The sequence below is a fragment of the Gobius niger genome (assembly GCF_951799975.1).
Source record: "Gobius niger genome assembly, chromosome: 9".
Lineage (NCBI taxonomy): Eukaryota > Metazoa > Chordata > Actinopteri > Gobiiformes > Gobiidae > Gobius > Gobius niger.
In genome coordinates, this window is record NC_136860.1 from 34,398,721 (window position 1) to 34,416,249 (window position 17,529).

At 39.8% G+C, this 17,529-nt stretch overlaps 1 protein-coding gene across 1 annotated transcript in view; it reads right to left on the reverse strand.

Annotated features, from left to right (window-relative positions):
• Positions 1 to 251: 251 nt before the first annotated feature.
• Positions 252 to 17,529, reverse strand: part of slc15a2 (solute carrier family 15 member 2) — a 49,527-nt gene continuing 32,249 nt past the window's right edge. Inside the window, exons 10-22 of the mRNA XM_079562693.1 lie at positions 16,594 to 16,683; positions 13,585 to 13,629; positions 13,316 to 13,351; positions 11,205 to 11,293; positions 7,349 to 7,430; positions 7,112 to 7,237; positions 5,376 to 5,540; positions 4,119 to 4,165; positions 3,859 to 3,966; positions 3,687 to 3,792; positions 2,176 to 2,322; positions 1,977 to 2,081; positions 252 to 794 (exon numbers count right to left, since the gene is read on the reverse strand). Coding sequence (XP_079418819.1) covers positions 585 to 794; positions 1,977 to 2,081; positions 2,176 to 2,322; positions 3,687 to 3,792; positions 3,859 to 3,966; positions 4,119 to 4,165; positions 5,376 to 5,540; positions 7,112 to 7,237; positions 7,349 to 7,430; positions 11,205 to 11,293; positions 13,316 to 13,351; positions 13,585 to 13,629; positions 16,594 to 16,683 — 1,356 coding nt within the window. The 3' untranslated portion in view covers positions 252 to 584. The remainder of the gene's footprint in view (positions 795 to 1,976; positions 2,082 to 2,175; positions 2,323 to 3,686; positions 3,793 to 3,858; positions 3,967 to 4,118; positions 4,166 to 5,375; positions 5,541 to 7,111; positions 7,238 to 7,348; positions 7,431 to 11,204; positions 11,294 to 13,315; positions 13,352 to 13,584; positions 13,630 to 16,593; positions 16,684 to 17,529) is intronic.

Sequence of the window (17,529 nt, forward strand, 5' to 3'; positions counted from 1 at the left end):
TAAATAAGTTCATATTCCACCAGAAAATGGCTAAAAAGAGTGGAAAATTGTGTTTCTCTAAAGATTCTATTTTCCCCCTCGGCGAAGCCACGCCCCCTTCTATGACGAGATGCCGTCTGTATCTATAAATGCCTATATTTTACTTTGGGATGACTAAAATAGCAGATACAGATCCTTTAACTCCTTTAATTATAGGGAGTAATATGTTTTTTCACAAATATAGCCTCCTTTACCAAACATTCTGCCCTCTTCCTTATCAGAAGTATAATTAGTGGCTTTAAGATAGACATGTACAGCAGGCTACGAGCCACTGCCGGTCTCCCTGTGCTGTTGGTACATCCTCTTGTGCAGAGGCTGCTTTGCTTCCCCGACGTAGTGGTCGTTCTACAATCAAACAATTGACTTGGGAGTGCTTAGGATTAAAATGCAAAGATTTCACAAACAAACACCACTTCCAAAGACAAACATAGATCACATTTCTAACAATTCATCTGACAAATGTACCACATAGAGACACTTGATTGAGTCGCTGCTTGCCTCATCATGAGAGTAAATACCTCCACGTTACATCGCACTGTTCTGGGTCACAGCTTGGTGCCCTTCTCTGTTTTGTTCATTTGTAAACTTTCCGACGGTCTCTTCTTCTCCTCCTCCTCCGTGCTGCCGTATTTAGAGTCCGCCAGATACACTTTGTCGACCTCCTCGGGGTCCACGTAGGTGTAGAAGTGAGCCATGATGGAGAAGATGACGCAGACGCCCAGCAGCAAACCGGCAAATAACAGGAACTCTATCCACTGGAACACACACAGTCATTTTATAAAGCTTAGGGTTTAGACTTAGATTTGACAGCCTCATTTTGACCTAGTTTATCATCTTGCATCTCCGAATGGTTGGAAAAATCCGAGGCGCTCCGATACACACGCATCATGTAAGGGATCATGTATAGAACGCTGGTCATTATCGGGAAAATAAGCACCGACAGGTCGAACCAGACCCCGACGCGAAGCGGGGAGTTTCGAACATGTCTGAGGAAGGGCGTAAGCCCGAAACGTTACATGTGGTGTAAGTAATAAATACTTTTTCTGGGAGCCACTTAGTTGTGCAGATTTTTTCTTTTTGATTGACTGCGGAATTCTTCCGCAGTCAATTATTGGTTTTCATGTTCTTTATTATTATTCCTCTTCCATCTCTGTCCTGATTTTCTCCAGCTTTCAGCACCTTCATGCTTTGTGCAATTTATGCAAGTTATGCATCAAAACGTTCCGCATGTTGAGGAGAAGGTGCTGTTACTTTTGGGACTTCTGCAACTTACGGTTTTTCGCAATCGGCCGAAATGTCGGAGATTTTTCCCATTGACTTATAATGGGGCTGCCGCAAATCCACGCTTTTCTGCACTTTTTTCTGCATTTTCTGCATTTTCAGCACTTTGTGCATGTTCAGCTTCTGCAACTTGTGGGTTTTGAGAAAAAATTGGCCTTCTGCAGTTTTCCAGTTTTTTTATACGGGAGTTTGAAATTTTTGCATTGGTTTGTATGGGGACCTGTCGCATTAGTGTGTATGGGGGAATCCAGCCAATCGGGAAACTCCAGGACTTTCAGCCATTTGTGCAGCACTGAGGCCATTTCAACAGTTTGACCAGTTTATGGAATTTAAAAAGTTTTTGCAATATTAATAATTTATGCAAAGTAACCACTTTATGGGATTTAACCAGTTTATGCAACTTAAGAGTTTATGCGAAATTTCCCATTCATGCATTTTACCACTTTATGCAGTTTATACAGTTTATGCAACATGACATTTTATGCATTTTACCAATTTATGCAAATTTGAAGAGTTTATGCAATTTCTGCATTCGCTTCCCGCATTTCCGCAGTCAATCGCAATGGCGCAGGGATAGAGCGACTGAAGTTTCGTCAACCTGTGCCTCAGGTCGGAACAGCAGCTACTGCATAATAATTCCAACATCAAAATCAAACCTGTTCAAGTCCCGCCCCCTCAGCCACGATCAGCACGATGACGTTTCCAAAGGCCACGGTGAGGAGCCAGCCGGCCTGGAGCACCGACTTCATGTTCGCCGGAGACTAAAGGGAGCAGGGCCATTGGAATTACTTTAATTACTTCTAATATAGTAACGTCTTCTGATGGATGGTTTGGTCCTGGTTCATAGTTACTCACCTGTGAATAAGAAAACTCCAGCCCCGTTATGGAGAACATGACCTCTCCTGCTGTCATTAAAACGTACTGAGGAATCTGCCAGGCCACGTGAACGTTATTCGCCGTAACATCTTCAAATCTTGTCGCCGCAATATTATTGGCTCCATCCTAGAAATAAAGCACAAACATTTTATTGTAATTCCATCTGACTCATATTTACACATTGGTAGCCCCAAGGCTGAAATCTTCGCATGGATTTGGAACCAATCACAGAACGAGGAGGGACGGCGAGACGATGACGCGCTATTCGACTTACGGAAGCTTGTTGTTTGTTTACGGATACAAATAAACTATATCTTTATATATTTACAAGTGACGGGCGAGTGAAGTCTCTGAGCTGCTTCATTCTGTCTGAACACTGACCTCTTGTGGACAAACTTTATTATCGCGACTTCTGATAAACACGACTGAAGCACCAACACAATCATTTGGGAGAGAAGTTTCAAGCAGACGTGTGGTTTTATAAGGTTTGAATGATCAAATCAATCATATACCGATAAATAAGAGTCATTTTCTTTGTAACGTGGGTCTGTGGGCGGAGCTCCCGTGGGCGGAGCTCCTGTGGGCGGGGCTCTCGTGGGCGGGGCCTCAGTCAGGCAGGACATCAATGCGCGATGTGGCACTATTTGCTGTAGATGGAGCTCCTTATGTTTCCCTCGCCTGATCAGCTCCACGCCTGCTTTTGTATCAAATGCAGGACTTTGTAAAGAATAAGAAAATATACAACATATAAAATGTATTCTGGCCCAAAGCCACTTTCTCCACATGAACGCGCTTACAGGGGAAATGGGTGAAATACAGCCCATTTATTTATCTATCAATCTATCACTAACGATTTACATCACTATTCACCTTATTCCGCCCTGCCCACTTTTGCTTTGTCTCGGCACTCATTAAGTGGAGAACGAGGGGAAAAGTTCACCGCTGAAATCTGATGTTTAGAAGATTGAAAAAGCGGCTTTGTTTCGTGAAGGGACTATTTTTATCTGGACTTTTCCAGTCCCATATTAACAGATAGGAGAAACGGGGCACAATTCATGGCGACGCCCACGCAAACCTCCGTACCGGGTACGTTATTCGTCACTGGATACAGTTGATAGAGTTGGTTATGGCTACTACAGACACATATGATAGACATTCGTAAACCATACGCCTCCTACGAGAAAATGAATTGGTCCCCAGACTAAATAACACTTGTGATTTTGAGTCTGGCAATAACCAGGCTACATGATTTCCCTAATTTATTTCAATTTAAGCCTTTCAGTGCATCTAACATGATGAATTAAACACTTTTGCTCTTTTTTTTTTTTTTTTTTTTAGATTAATTTGCTTGAAAGGGTCACTAAAGGTTATATATCTACAATAAGCCCAAAGATTCACAATACATATTGTACGGCAAGGGATGTGTCTATTGTCTACACTCTCAAATATTAATCAGTCATATTGTCTATAATGGTATGAAGGCGTTTTACCTGCGAGAGAACAAAAGTGTAGGAGGCTCCAAAGTCCAGCAAACCCAGGTCCACTTGATCGTTGCACTTGATGGGTGTCCCACGGCAGACTGACACGGCTGAATATCTGAATCATGGGAGAGGAATCGATTATTGTACCAAAAACTGGCAACAAATGAAGTGAGTGACTTACACTCCTCTCTCCACGGTTTCATTTTGGGACATTGTGAATCCAGGAGGGATTTCATAAACGACCTTTCCTATTGAAACTGTAACATTTTCCGAGAAAGTGTTCAGGAACCTGTTTTGAAAGAAAGAGGACAATCAAGTTTTGTGTTAGTTTCATTTAAGACATTTATCTATTTAAAAACGATGACGTGGACATAAAGGATTAGGTTGAATAGCTGATGTTTGCCGTCAGTGAGGTTTTTCTCAATCCATTTAAGGCCTTACCTGACAAGAGGATTCCCATCTCCACTTTTCTCAATATTGTCCTTGACCTGGCAAAAAAATACAAATTATAAATGTGAGATTTGTGATGTCCTCTCTCTCTGATCAGATCCTTTCTTTTAATGTCGCAAATCGATTAACTTAAATTACTACATAAAGCTATTTCTCTGCATTTACTAAAAGGAGCGCATGACCACACAATTAGACCTGTATTTAAAATCAGTGTCCTTTTTATATACCGTAAATGCTCTAATATAGGCCGGGGCCTTTATTTACTCTCGGGCATCTAGGACCAGGCCTTTATTGGAACCAGGCCACAATTAGAGACAGGCCTTTATTTCTATTGGAGCAAAACGGACGACCAGGAAAATGAAGAAAAACATATTAGGTTCATTTATTAATGAACATTTCAAACCCTCTCCCAGCGGCTGGAACATTGACGCCTTTTATTTTGTCGGGACAACAGGAAGTGTTTCGTTGCTGTTAGTGGAGCTTTGACATCAGTGTCACTGCAGGTTTCTGTTTCGTTTTTACCGCGGACCGGATTATTTGTTGTTATCTTGTGTAAAAGGCGAGTTTAGACGGAGCGTTTGTGTTTGTGATCGATCATGAGACTGACCCGAGAGAAGACGAGACGCTCGCGCTGATGGGAGGAGTTATTTTGAGGCGTGGGACTGACCTGCACACGGAGCAGCTGGACGTGCTTTGAAGACGCGATGGAGACTTTATTAAAACACTGGAGGGTCACACGACATTTGTTGCCCTGTTTCCAAATATCGTCACAGGAGGTTTGAAAAGTGGCTAAATCTGTGTCAAAGTGACGCTCGGATCAGCTCCTCCGCAGCGTCCCCCTCGGCCCGGGTTCCCGTTTGTTACTTCCTGCACGTGAGTTTTCATTTACACGAGTATGAGACAAATTCCTAACATGGGGAATATTTCTACTGCTATAGTTTCTAATAAAAGCCCCGGCCTGTTTTAGAGACCGGCTTTAATTTGCCTCCGCCAGCCGCGAACCCGGCCTCTGTTAGAGACCCGGCCGCTAATGGAATACAGGCCAGTATTAGAGAATTTACGGTACTGTATAATATAATGTCATATTCAGTAGCTTTTTCTGCCATGTTGCAATGTTTTCTGTAATCAAAGAATCTGAAGTGCTGTGGCCTCAAACATTTCTCCTCCAATTTCCACAATTTCCTGCTTTAATGTGATCAAACTCTCCCTGCTGTATGTATAGTAGGTACAATATGTGTTTGAACTCACCAGTTTGCAGCTGACGTTTCCCCCCTCTGAATAAACGATGAGGCTGTTTGCTGTGGTTTCATTAAACATGTGGGTACATTTAGAGTCTTTGCCGTTCAACTTTATGTCAAAATCCAACTCTGCACTCGAGGCCTGTAGGGGGACGGTCACGTACTCGGGAGGGTCCTGGGACAAAGAGAGAAACAGAACACAGGTTTAGAAAGACATCTGTAATAGACCTTTAACACCGAGCTGCTGCTGCTGGTTCTGGACCTGGGCCGGTTCCAGCTTCAGAACCGGTTCTTTCATTTTCAGGAAGGAAGGAAGGAAGGAAGGAAATAAGGAAGGAAGAAAGGAAGGAAATAAATAATGAAGAAAGAAGGAAGGAAGTAAATAAGAAAGAAAGAAAAGAAGGAAGTAAATAAGAAAGAAAGAAAGAAAGAAAGAAGTAAATAAGAAAGAAAGAAAGAAAGAAGTAAATAAGAAAGAAAGAAGGAAGTAAATAAGAAAGAAAGAAAGAAGGAAGGAAGTAAATAAGAAAGAAAGAAGGAAGTAAATAAGAAAGAAAGAAGGAAGTAAAGAAAGAAAGAAGGAAAGAAACAAGTAAATAAGAAAGAAAGAAAGAAAGAAGGAAGGAAGTAAATAAGAAAGAAAGAAAGAAAGAAAGAAGGAAGTAAATAAGAAAGAAAGAAAGAAAGAAAGAAAGAAAGAGGGAGGGAGGATGTAAAGAAGGAAATAAATAAATAAGGAAGGAAGGAAGGAAATAAGGAAGGAAGAAAGAAAATAAGGAAGGAAGAAAGGAAGGAGGGAAAGAAGGAAGGAAGGAAGGAAGGAAGGAAGAGAGAGAGGGAGGGTGTAAAGAAGGAAGGAAGGAAGGAAGAAAATAAGGAAGGAAGGAGGGAAAGAAAGAAAGAAAGAAAGAAAGAGAGAGGGAGGGAGGAAGGAGGGAAGGAAGGAAGGAAGGAAGTTGTGCAAAGGATGGGTCAAATACAGAGGACACATTTCCCAATGGGGAAAATAAAGTATATTGTAACCGTAGTCAGCTAGTTAGTCAGTTAGTTAGTTGGTTAGTTAGTTGGTTAGTTAGTTAGTTAGTTCATTAGTTGTTTCTCTTGTGTCTTTTTACGTTGTGCTCCAGTGCTACAGTGAGCATCAGGAAAGGCAAGTTTATTTGTATGGAACATTTCATTTACAACAACTCAATGTGCCTCACAGCAGCTAATCATCAGCAGCTAATGGAGTCATTCAATAACTTCCACTTGTTATCCTCTTTTAGCTCATGTTTGTCTATGGACAATATGCTGCTACAGTGAATGTTCCCACACTCTATGACCAGAAGCAGCAGTACAAGGATGTTACTATCTCACTCTCATTCTGGTCAGTGTGGACCTGACCCGGCTCCAGAATCAGCTCTGAACCAGCACCGGACACAAATCACACGACCTGTTGGCCAAGTCGATCTGTCATATTAAAATAGGCTAATTGACCAGCTCAATAACCAAGCTCATTATCTCGAGATGCTCCTCCCCTGTGGCTGTGAAGGACGGACACATTTCCCCTCAGAGGCGCGAGAGTGTGTGTTGACCTTAACCATGACTGAACTGCACACTGTAAAACTAGAAGAACTAGTCTTCAGCTTCAGTAAACACCGCAGTGTCTTTGGAAAGTAAATATACTCAACAAACAAGGACAGAAAACAGGAACTACACAGGCACACGAACGCTTCACACCTCACACCTGCCACAGCCGCGTCTCACCTGCAGGGGCGCTATAGAGTCAGGAAACAGGTTAGTGTTCGGGACAGTCACTCTGATGTCACCGCCTGCCACGTTCAAAACCTGGAGCAGAGCGTTCCCAGCCGGAGCCGGATTCACCACCGTTTTCTGACAGAGAAATGCAAAACAGTTACAGGGCTGAACAGCTTTTCTTTCTTCATTATGTCTGGTTATTTCCTTCATGATTAAAACTAGTATAAAACGATTCTGGAGACACACCACAACGTTGACCTCGACCAGTGTCGCCGCTCCGAAGGCCAGAGCCGCAAACACCATCCCAGTCGCCATTTTCCTCAGAGGCCTAAACAAAAACAAAGAATATCGCTTTAATATTGTTAGAAGCTTGTAAGTCTTTAAGAGTTACAATGTTGTTCCCTTGTAAAAATCCTACTATTAAATGTGCACCTGCGAATACATTGCTCTTCTTATTCCCCCTGAGTTAAAGGCCCTGAAAATGATTTTGTACAGAAGGAGAAGAAAGAAAGGAAGGAAATAATGAAGGAGGGAAGGAAATAAGGAAGGAAGTAAATAAGGAAGGAAGGAAGGAAGGAAGGAAGGAAATAAGGATTTTGTACAGAAGTCGAACAAATAGCTTTGTTCACAACACTGTGTTTACTGTGGACAAAATACTGTGCATCTAATTATACGTTTGTTAAAGGGGGGTCTTATACGAAATCAACTTTTTCAAGCTTTACATCATGTTATTATTATGTTTGCAAAATAATTGGTAAATATTTCCCATAAACTGTAACAGTCTTTGACCAAAAATCCAACCATCATCCTACTGTTTCCATCTCTACACATGAATGAGAGTCCTTATCTCTCTCCTTTTGGAGGTGGTTTGTAAAAAGTGCCCGTGCAGCCTCACTCAAAGCAGGATGTAGTTAAACAACAGGCAGATCGTGGCTTTGGGATCAGCTTCTGCTTTTCAGGTTCCTGATCAGCTACTCTTTATTTCATGAAATTTGGCTTCATATTCACAGAAAAAGATCTAAATTAGGAAATGGAAAAAAGTGGAGCTCTTATGAAGCTTATGATGCGAAGCGCGACATCGTAACACGGAAATAAACAGTCATGACTTTTCTTCCACATGTGGCTGAAACTGTAACAAATACAACATAAACAGACTCTCAGTCGTCCAGAGGCTCCTGGTTAAAGTTTATGAACTTTGTGCAGCCGAGAGTGCGTTCTCTCTGCACAGTCCAGTCAGGACCGAGCTGCACTGAGCGCTCAGGCCAGGGGCGGGTCAGAGGAGGGGGCTCAGTGGGCAGGGCCCCACATACAAACACACCCCAGCATTAAAAAATAATCTAATTCTGTCTCAGTCAGAGCAGAAACCACAAAATTTCAGTTAACATACATGTATTTCAATCTTGGTGAGGAGTAAAAACATTAAATCTAACACAATTATTGAACAAAAAAAAGCAAAAGGCATAAAGATATAGTTTATTGTGATTAAATATAACAGTCACATTATATATAATCACAATAAAGTACCGCCCCGGGATCTCGCTAATGGTCGGTGCCTTTGTGGCTCTTCACGGGATCAAGGTTGAAAATTTCGGCTCTTGGTCTCTGGGCTCATTCTACACCTTAGGACAGGGGTGGCCAACTAGACACTCAAAAAGTCATACACTTACGCTTTATATAGAACTTGCAGTTACGCGCAAGACCTGAGGTGGCAGTAGTGAGGATGAAATGACAAACTTGCATCTAGTCCCTTTAAGATCGGCTGTTTCACAAAGCTGTCTGACCTTTTTATCAACAGTAGGCTGCCCGAGCACAGGAAAAGTCCTACTACATTGTTTGTGAAATGGGCTAAGCCTGAACAACATCTACGTTTACCATAAATCAATTCAGACCCCGTAATTTAACAAATACACTGTGTACAAGAGTTTAGTCATGTAAAAACCATCGGCTTGTTGCACAATGTGGCTGCGCTAGTTCCTCTGAGCTGAAGCTGTGGGCGCTAGTACTTCCTGTTCGTATTCATTTCCATTAAGATGAGCTTAGACCAGTGAGTTCCTGGTAGAAATATTTCCATAGAGGAGACGTTTATGTTTGTGAGGATCAGTGAGTTTGTCTTGAAGCTAAAGGCTAATTTAAACTCTTAACTCCCGCCTGAACCGAGAGGATCTTTTTTCCTCACGTCATCAGATTTTTTTTTCCCATCATTTTTGTCACTTTTTTGTCATTTTTTGGTCACTTTTTTTTATTTTTTATTTTCGTCAATTTTTTATCACATTTTTGTAATTTTTTTGGTCACATTTTTGCCATTTTTTTGTCACATTTTTATCATTTTTCGTAAATTTCTTGTGACATTTTTGCCACTTTTTCATCAATTTTTCATCAATTTTTTGTCAATTTATTATCACATTTTTATCACATTTTTGTCACATTTTAGTAATTTTTTGGTCATTATTTTATCACATTTTTGTAATTTCTTTTGTCACATTTTTGCCACTTTTTCATACATTTTTGGTCCCTTTTTTGTCAATTTTTTATCACATTTTTGTAATTTTCTTGTCACATTTTTGCCATTTTTTTGTCACATTTTATCACATTTTTGTAATTTTTTGGTCATTATTTTATCACATTTTTGTAATTTCTTTTGTCACATTTTTGCCATTTTTTTGTCAAATTTTTATCACATTTTTATCACATTTTTGTCATTTTTCGTCAATTTCTTGTGACATTTTTGCCACTTTTTCATAAATTTTTGGTCCCTTTTTTGTCAATTTTTTATCAAATTTTTGCAATTTTCTTGTCACATTTTTGCCATTTTTTGTCACATTTTCATCACATTTTTGTCACATTTTTATCACATTTTTGTAATTTTTTGGTCATTATTTTATCACATTTTTGTAATTTTTTTTGTCACATTTTTGCCATTTTTTTGTCAAATTTTTATCACATTTTTATCACATTTTTGTCATTTTTCGTCAATTTCTTGTGACATTTTTGCCACTTTTTCATACATTTTTGGTCCCTTTTTTGTCAATTTTTTATCACATTTTTGTAATTTTCTTGTCACATTTTTGCCATTTTTTGTCACATTTTCATCACATTTTTGTCACATTTTTATCACATTTTTGTAATTTTTTGGTCATTATTTTGTGACATTTTTGTCATTTTTCGTCAATTTCTTGTGACATTTTTGGCACTTTTTCATCAATTTTTTGTCCCTTTTTTGTCCATTTTTTATCACATTTAATCACATTTTTGTCACATTTTATCACATTTTTGTAATTTTTTGGTCATTATTTTATCACATTTTTGTCATTTTTTGTCACATTTTTGCCATTTTTTTGTCAAATTTTTATCACATTTTTATCACATTTTTGTCATTTTTCGTCAATTTCTTGTGACATTTTTGCCACTTTTTCATACATTTTTGGTCCCTTTTTTGTCCATTTTTTAATCACATTTTTGTAATTTTCTTGTCACATTTTTGCCATTTTTTGTCACATTTTCATCACATTTTTGTCACATTTTTGTAATTTTTTGGTCATAATTTTGTGACATTTTTGTCATTTTTCGTCAATTTTTTGTCAATTTCTTGTGACATTTTTGTCACATTTTTGCCACTTTTCCATCATTGTTTTCGTCGAGAAAATGTGCTCGGTTCAGGTGGGAGTTAAGCGGTTAATGCATTACACAACTTGAAATAGTGCCTTTTATATATATTTTTATAGCATGTTAGCCTTTAGCTTCAAGACAAACTATCAATCCTTCATGATCACAGGCGTCTCTGATCTGAACTTCATGATTTGAACACAGTAAATGATCATCGACCGGGAACTCACCGCCCCCACAACATAATCTTTAGAAAATATGATTATTATTCCAGGAAAAGAAAACAGACAGGAAGTCCAGGCGCTCACACCTTCAGGTCAGAGGAGCTAGCATAGCCACACCGTGCAACAAGCCAATTGCCAGTAAACCTGTGTCATGTTTGCGTGCACACATATCTCTCTGATTCATCTCATTACTGGAATAAAACTGGAATAAACCTGCCTCCCTCCCAGTTTAAGAGGTCATTCTGTCCCCATAAAAGCTCCGGAGTGGGACTTACGTGACGTTGATTTTACAGCAGCCGAACAGCGGGTAAATGATCAGGTCAAAGATGGGCACAAAGAGCAGAATCAGCAGAGCGTTCAGCATCTAAAGCACAGTCACACAGGGATTAAACCAGGGCAAATGGAGCCGTAAACTCACACAGAAAACCATAAAGTCATTAAGGTCCGGCTCACGGGGGAATCCTTAATGGGCAGTAAAAGTGTTGTGTCCAGTCCCAGATCGGCCGCTTTAATTTCAATCGATTTCTAGATCAGGAATGTCAAGTTTCTTTATTAATGTAATTGTCAGGAAAGCCTGTCATCTTGAAATATGAAGGAAGAAATCCATTAAGGGAATAACCTGGTCATGTTCAGGTCGTCTCTTTGGGCTCCAGGTGGGTCAGGTAATGTACTGTATCTGACCTGGGTGTGTAAATATTTATATCTCTTAACTCCCACTGGAACCGAGCACATGTTTTCCAGTTTGAATAAAAAAACGGAACAAAAAAATAGAGACGAAAACGTGCCGGTAAACAACAATAACCCATTAAAAAAAGTACTAAAACGCAACAAAACAACGTAAAAAAGTGACGAAAAAGCAATGAAAAATGTTAAAAACTATATATTTTTTTTAATCTACAAAAATAGGGAAAAAAACGCTTCAAAATTGTGACAAAATCGCAGTGACAAAGCAACAAAGAAGTTGCGATCAGCTCTGTCGGTCTTAGCTTTCAAATGAGCTGTAGCTGTTAGCATTTAGCCTGTCCCAATGTATGCCTTTAGCTCCAAATGGGGGTGAAGTTAGAAGTGACCACGCTCTTCCACCGACACAAAGACCAGACAGGTACGGATCAACTCGTCTAAGCTCAGGTAAGAACATATCTCAGTGTGGAAGAACTGTGTCCTGTTCCTTTAAGAGCATAACGGCACAATTAAGTTAAAAAAAAGAAAGAAACACTTCAATGCTTTTTGTAATGTTTTTGGTTTGTAGCATTTCCAGTAAACATTTGGAATCCTTCGTACTCTTTGTCCAGGAATGTTCAATCATTGAAGAGATTTACAAATTGTTGTCGATTGGACTGGGTTATTTGAGTCTCACTCCTCAGAGGCTCATAAGTGATACATGTTTAAAACGGCTTAAAGTTTGCGTAATACCGTAAATGCTCTAATATAGGCCGGGGCCTTTATTTACTCAAGGGCATCTAGGACCAGGCCTTTATTGGAACCAGGCCACAATTAGAGACAGGCCTTTATTTCTATTTGAGCAAAACGGACGACCAGGAAAACGAAGAAAAACGAGATTTGTGTCCATTTGCACCTAAAATATTAGGTTCATTTGTTAATTAACATTTCAAACCCTCTCCCAGCGGCTGGAACATTGACGCCTTTTATTTTGTCGGGACAACAGGAAGTGTTTCGTTGCTGTTAGCGGAGCTTTGACATCAATGTCACTGCAGGTTTCTGTTTCGTTTTTACCGCGGACCGGATTATTTGTTGTTATCTCGTGTAAAAGGCGAGTTTAGACGGAGCGTTTGTGTTTGTGATCGATCATGAGACTGACCCGAGAGAAGACGAGACGCTCGCGCTGATGGGAGGAGTTATTTTGAGGCGTGGGACTGACCTGCACACGGAGCAGCTGGACGTGCTTTGAAGACGCGATGGAGACTTTATTAAAACCCTGGAGGGTCACAAACATTTGTTGCCCTGTTTCCACAAATAGTCACAGGAGGTTTGAAAAGTGGCTAAATCTGTGTGAAAGTTACGCTCGGATCAGCTCCTCCGCAGCGTCCCCATCGGCCCGGGTTCAGTTTGTTACTTCCTGCACGTGAGTTTTCATTTACACCAGTATGAGACAAATTCCTAACATGGGGAATATTTCTACTGCTATAGTTTCTAATAAAAGCCCCGGCCTGTTTTAGAGACCGGCTTTAATTTGCCTCCGCCAGCCTCGAACCCGGCCTCTGTCAGAGACCCGGCCGCTAATGGAATACAGGCCAGTATTAGAGAATTTACGGTATCTGGTCTTATCATACGACATGAGCAAAATCATGTTAAAAAGTAAAGTTTCTTTTGCTTAAGCTGAGTAAACATTCACCACTGTAAACCGAGGAGGAAACACAGTAAATACCTGCATCTGGTCTGGCTCGATGCTGAAGGTCGTTCCCTGGAAACATAAAACAATTAAACCTTTACAAGAACAAACCTTACACTTTAACTTCACAATAACTTCATAAACCAAACTGATAAACACATTTGGAAAGGAATGGCTGATTTATAAAAGCTGTAAACGCATCGCTGAGGAAATGGTTCTGATATAAAAGACAACGCCCCGAAACACAAACACTGCCTCGGTTTATCTGATCATCTCTGATATGAATAAAGTGTTAAAGCTCGTACAAACGCCAGGTTCATCCTCGTGGCTTGAAGAGTCCAGCGAGAGCCCTGCGAAAAAGAAAGAAGAGAAGGAAAATACACTTTAAATAGAAAAATCACAGCAAGTTTAAGAAAGATGAACGTTTATGAGAGTGTAATTGTAATAAACTGAATCAAAATGTTATAAATATCTGGTAAAATGGTGTAAATATTGTTTGTGCTTAACCTCTGAACCCCCGCCTGAACCCACCACATTTTCTCCAGTTTGGCTTTACCCAAATCTGAGGGAACAAAACTCCCCTCCGTCACATTCACAGTGGCTTCAAGATGCCATGTCCTGCTTAAAATTGGAAAAAGATAAGATCTGGTGCCTTTGAGGACACTTGGGGCCCACTCTTACTTGCATTTTCCAGCTCTGTGATATTGTATTTGTACTTTACAGTACCTTCATTTGTTAACATAGGTCTTGGTGTGACGTCATTGTTTTGGCAGTGATGGTGGGGGTTTTGTTTAAATTTTTATTTTTTGTTTTGTTTTGGCCGGGGATTTTGTTTTTAATATACCATTTTTGTACCAAACACATGTACATATGCTTACATCTTTTTTTAATATGTTAAAATTCAATAATAATATTCTTGATAAAAAAAGAAAAAAAAGAAACAAAAATGAGACGATGAAAAGAGCGATGACAATGTGACATAAAACAAGGAAGAGGTGACAAAAATGTGAAAAAAGTGATTTGTTTTTAATAAAAAAGTCACAAAAGAGCAACAAAAAAGTGACAAAAAACACAACAGGAAAGCAATGGAAAAAAAAAATCCCAAAAGGTGACAACGCGGCAACAATGAGAGGCAAAAGATTAATAGGGTGTATTCAGACCGGCACTGCTTGGTCCACTTTAAACGGACCAGGGTTTGTTTCGAGCGCTGGTTCGGACCTTTAATGCAGGTGTGAAAACAACAAACGAATCCTGGTGCGGATAAAAAAAAAACGGACCCAGACCCACTTTTCCAGTTGCCCGGCCTGCCAGACACTCCTTTCTGTTCAAAAGAAGAACCGTCGGGTCAGCTCTTTTCACGCTTTAACCCACATCGGTCCAATCACGCAGCGAGAGGCGGGACTTCATTCCCCCACAATCTACCAAAACAACAGAGATGGCGTGCGCGGCGAGTGATACGATGGTTTCTTCTGCTCTTTCGTCTGTTTTAAAGTATTCGGGAAAAAAATGTAATCCCTAAAACCGGAGCAAGAAACAGCGTTCGAAGCATGTCTAGCGTTGCTCTGATTGGTTGATGCCGTCTGTCAATCACACCAACCGGGAAATCGTTGAGATCGTGCTGCTCCCAGACTATATGTCTTTGAAATATCTGTGAAAAAGCCTGTAGTTTTCTGGTCCAGTTCGCTTCAGGTGTGAATTCAAACCGCTGTTGATCCGAAACAACTCCAGGATACAAGCGCCTTTTTGGGCTTAACGAGTCACCGTAGTAAGGCCTTCACTGCTGCTAACGCTAACACTGGATGGAAGCTACAAACACTGAGCCGTGGACAGACCTGGAGCCTCGAGGAGACTCTGAGCCTCCTGGATATTTGGGCAGATGCACAAACACAACTGTGAGAAAAGAAACACAAAAATGCAGTCGTGTTCAGCAGGTTTAGAGAGAAAATGAAGGAGAGGCTTCGAGCGGTTTCCTGAACAGCCACAAGTGGAAAAAACTTAAATGAAAGTACGAGACGCATTAAAGAAGAGGAGGAACAGGACCAACAGTTTGTCCCTTCATCCGCACAAAACTCCTCTTCCTCCAGCTGCTCCGGTGAAGCTGAGGTTAATGGTCTTTGGTTTAAGTCTCTTACGTTTCTTTTATCATCATTGTAAGCGTCAATTCCCCTCCTGGAACCGCCCCCTTAACGTGGAGGAGGGGTTTGAGCGCCTGAATGATCCTGGAGCTCTGTTGTCGGGGGTTTCGTGCCCCTGGTAGGGTCTCCCAGGGCAAACAGGTCCTAGGTGACGGATCTGAAGCCCCTTATGAGAGACCAACAGGCCCGGTTAGAACCATGAGGCCGTCCTTCTGTGGACCCACCACCTGCAGAAGGAGCCATAGGGGCTGGTGCAATGGGATTTGAGGAAATTCCAACAGCCGCCCGCACGACCCGGCAACGGACAAGTGGAAGAAAATGGATGGATGGTAAGCGTCAATTATTCATTTTTATTCCATTTGTTGTGGTCATAGCTGTCCAATGGGAGCATCGATCGTCACACACCTGTATGTGTTTGCAAAATATACTTCTCTTACAAAAGTCTGAATGCGAACCTCAACAAACAAAAAAAGAAGTTTGCTTTTGATCCGGAACAAACAAGTGGGCCAAAGGAGTTTTCTGGTCTGAACACACCCTAAGATGAGTTTTTCAAATGAGGCGTTGCTCTTGCCTAGAGGCTGCACTGCAAAAAGTATTTAACTAGATCAGTATAAACATCTCAATTTGAGCACAATAATCCAAATTTTAGTTGTTTTGACTAGTTAAGAAGTTGTTGGGCATTTGTCCCAGATTATTTCACTTGTTCTGAGATGTTTCTGACTCGTTTCGATACATTTCGTCCTTATTTCAGGTCATTTTCTTTGCCAATGGGGGAAAAAAATTGGTCTTATCTCATTGGCAATTTTACTTTCTTATTTCAAGCGAGATTTACCCTAGAACTGGTCTGAAATGTCCTCAAACAAGCAAAGTAAACTTGGTCCATCAGGAAAAGTGTCTAAATGAGTGAAAACCGCTCAAAACAGGACACATTTCCTCAATTCAAGTCATTTAAGCCAATGCCTGATATTTACTTTTTGTAGTGTGAGAACTTTTAGATTTGGAAAATGCACTTAGTTAAGGTGGGGGTCAAGAGGTTAAACTTGATGCAAGAACATAAAAACTTCATGAGAAAAATACAGGCATAAAGACCAAAACAACTAAAATGCATACATTAAAACGATGTAAAGTGAAACAATTATAATAAAACAAAATAAAATGGAGTGTTTTGAAATGCTTTACCTGCTGGTCAAACAGAGCCCAGAACATGGGCAGTGGGATGTACAGCACTAAAACTCGAAGCACCATCTTAATCTCCTGAATCAGACGCTTCTGCAAACACACAGCGATAAAACACTCGATCAACCCCAGGGAAAACACCAGGAACTTCCAGTTTCATTAAACTAGACAAACATGAGTGTTTAAAGGGAAAGTCTGTAAGTCTCAATGTAATACTGATTTAACCTCTTAACTCCCGCCTGAACCGAGGGGATCTTTTTCCTCACGTCATCAGATTTTTTTTTCCATCATTTTTTGTTGGCCGTTCAACTCATTTTTGCAACTTTTTTTTGGTCATTTTTTTGTCATTTTTTGTCACATTTTGGTCATTTTTTGGTCAAATTTTTTTCATTTTTTTGTCAATTTTTTATCAAATTTTTGTAATTTTTTGTCACATTTTTTGTAATTTTTTTGTCAATTTTTTATCAAATTTTTGTAATTTTTTGTCACATTTTTTTCCTTTTTTTGGCAAATTTTGGTCATTTTTTGTTGTTTTTTTGTCAATTTCTTGTGACATTTTTGAAGAAGAAGTCGCATTTTTGTAATTTTTTTGTCCATTTTTTATCAAAATTTTGTCCTTTTTTTGTTAAATTTTTTTCATGTTTTGTCAATTTTTTATCACATTTGTGTCATTTTTTTGTAATTTTTTTTGCCATTTTTCATCAGTTTTTCCTCACTTTTTTGTCACATTTCCATCATTGTTTTCGGCGTTTTTTGTCAATTTCTTGTGACATTTTTGAAGAAGAAGTCGCATTTTTGTAATTTTTTTTTGTCAATTTTTTATCACATTTTTGTCATATTTTTGTAATTTTTTTGTCACATTTTTTGGTAAATTTTTTGCCATTTTTTCATCAATTTTTCCTCACTTTCTTGTCACATTTCCATCATTGTTTTCGTCTC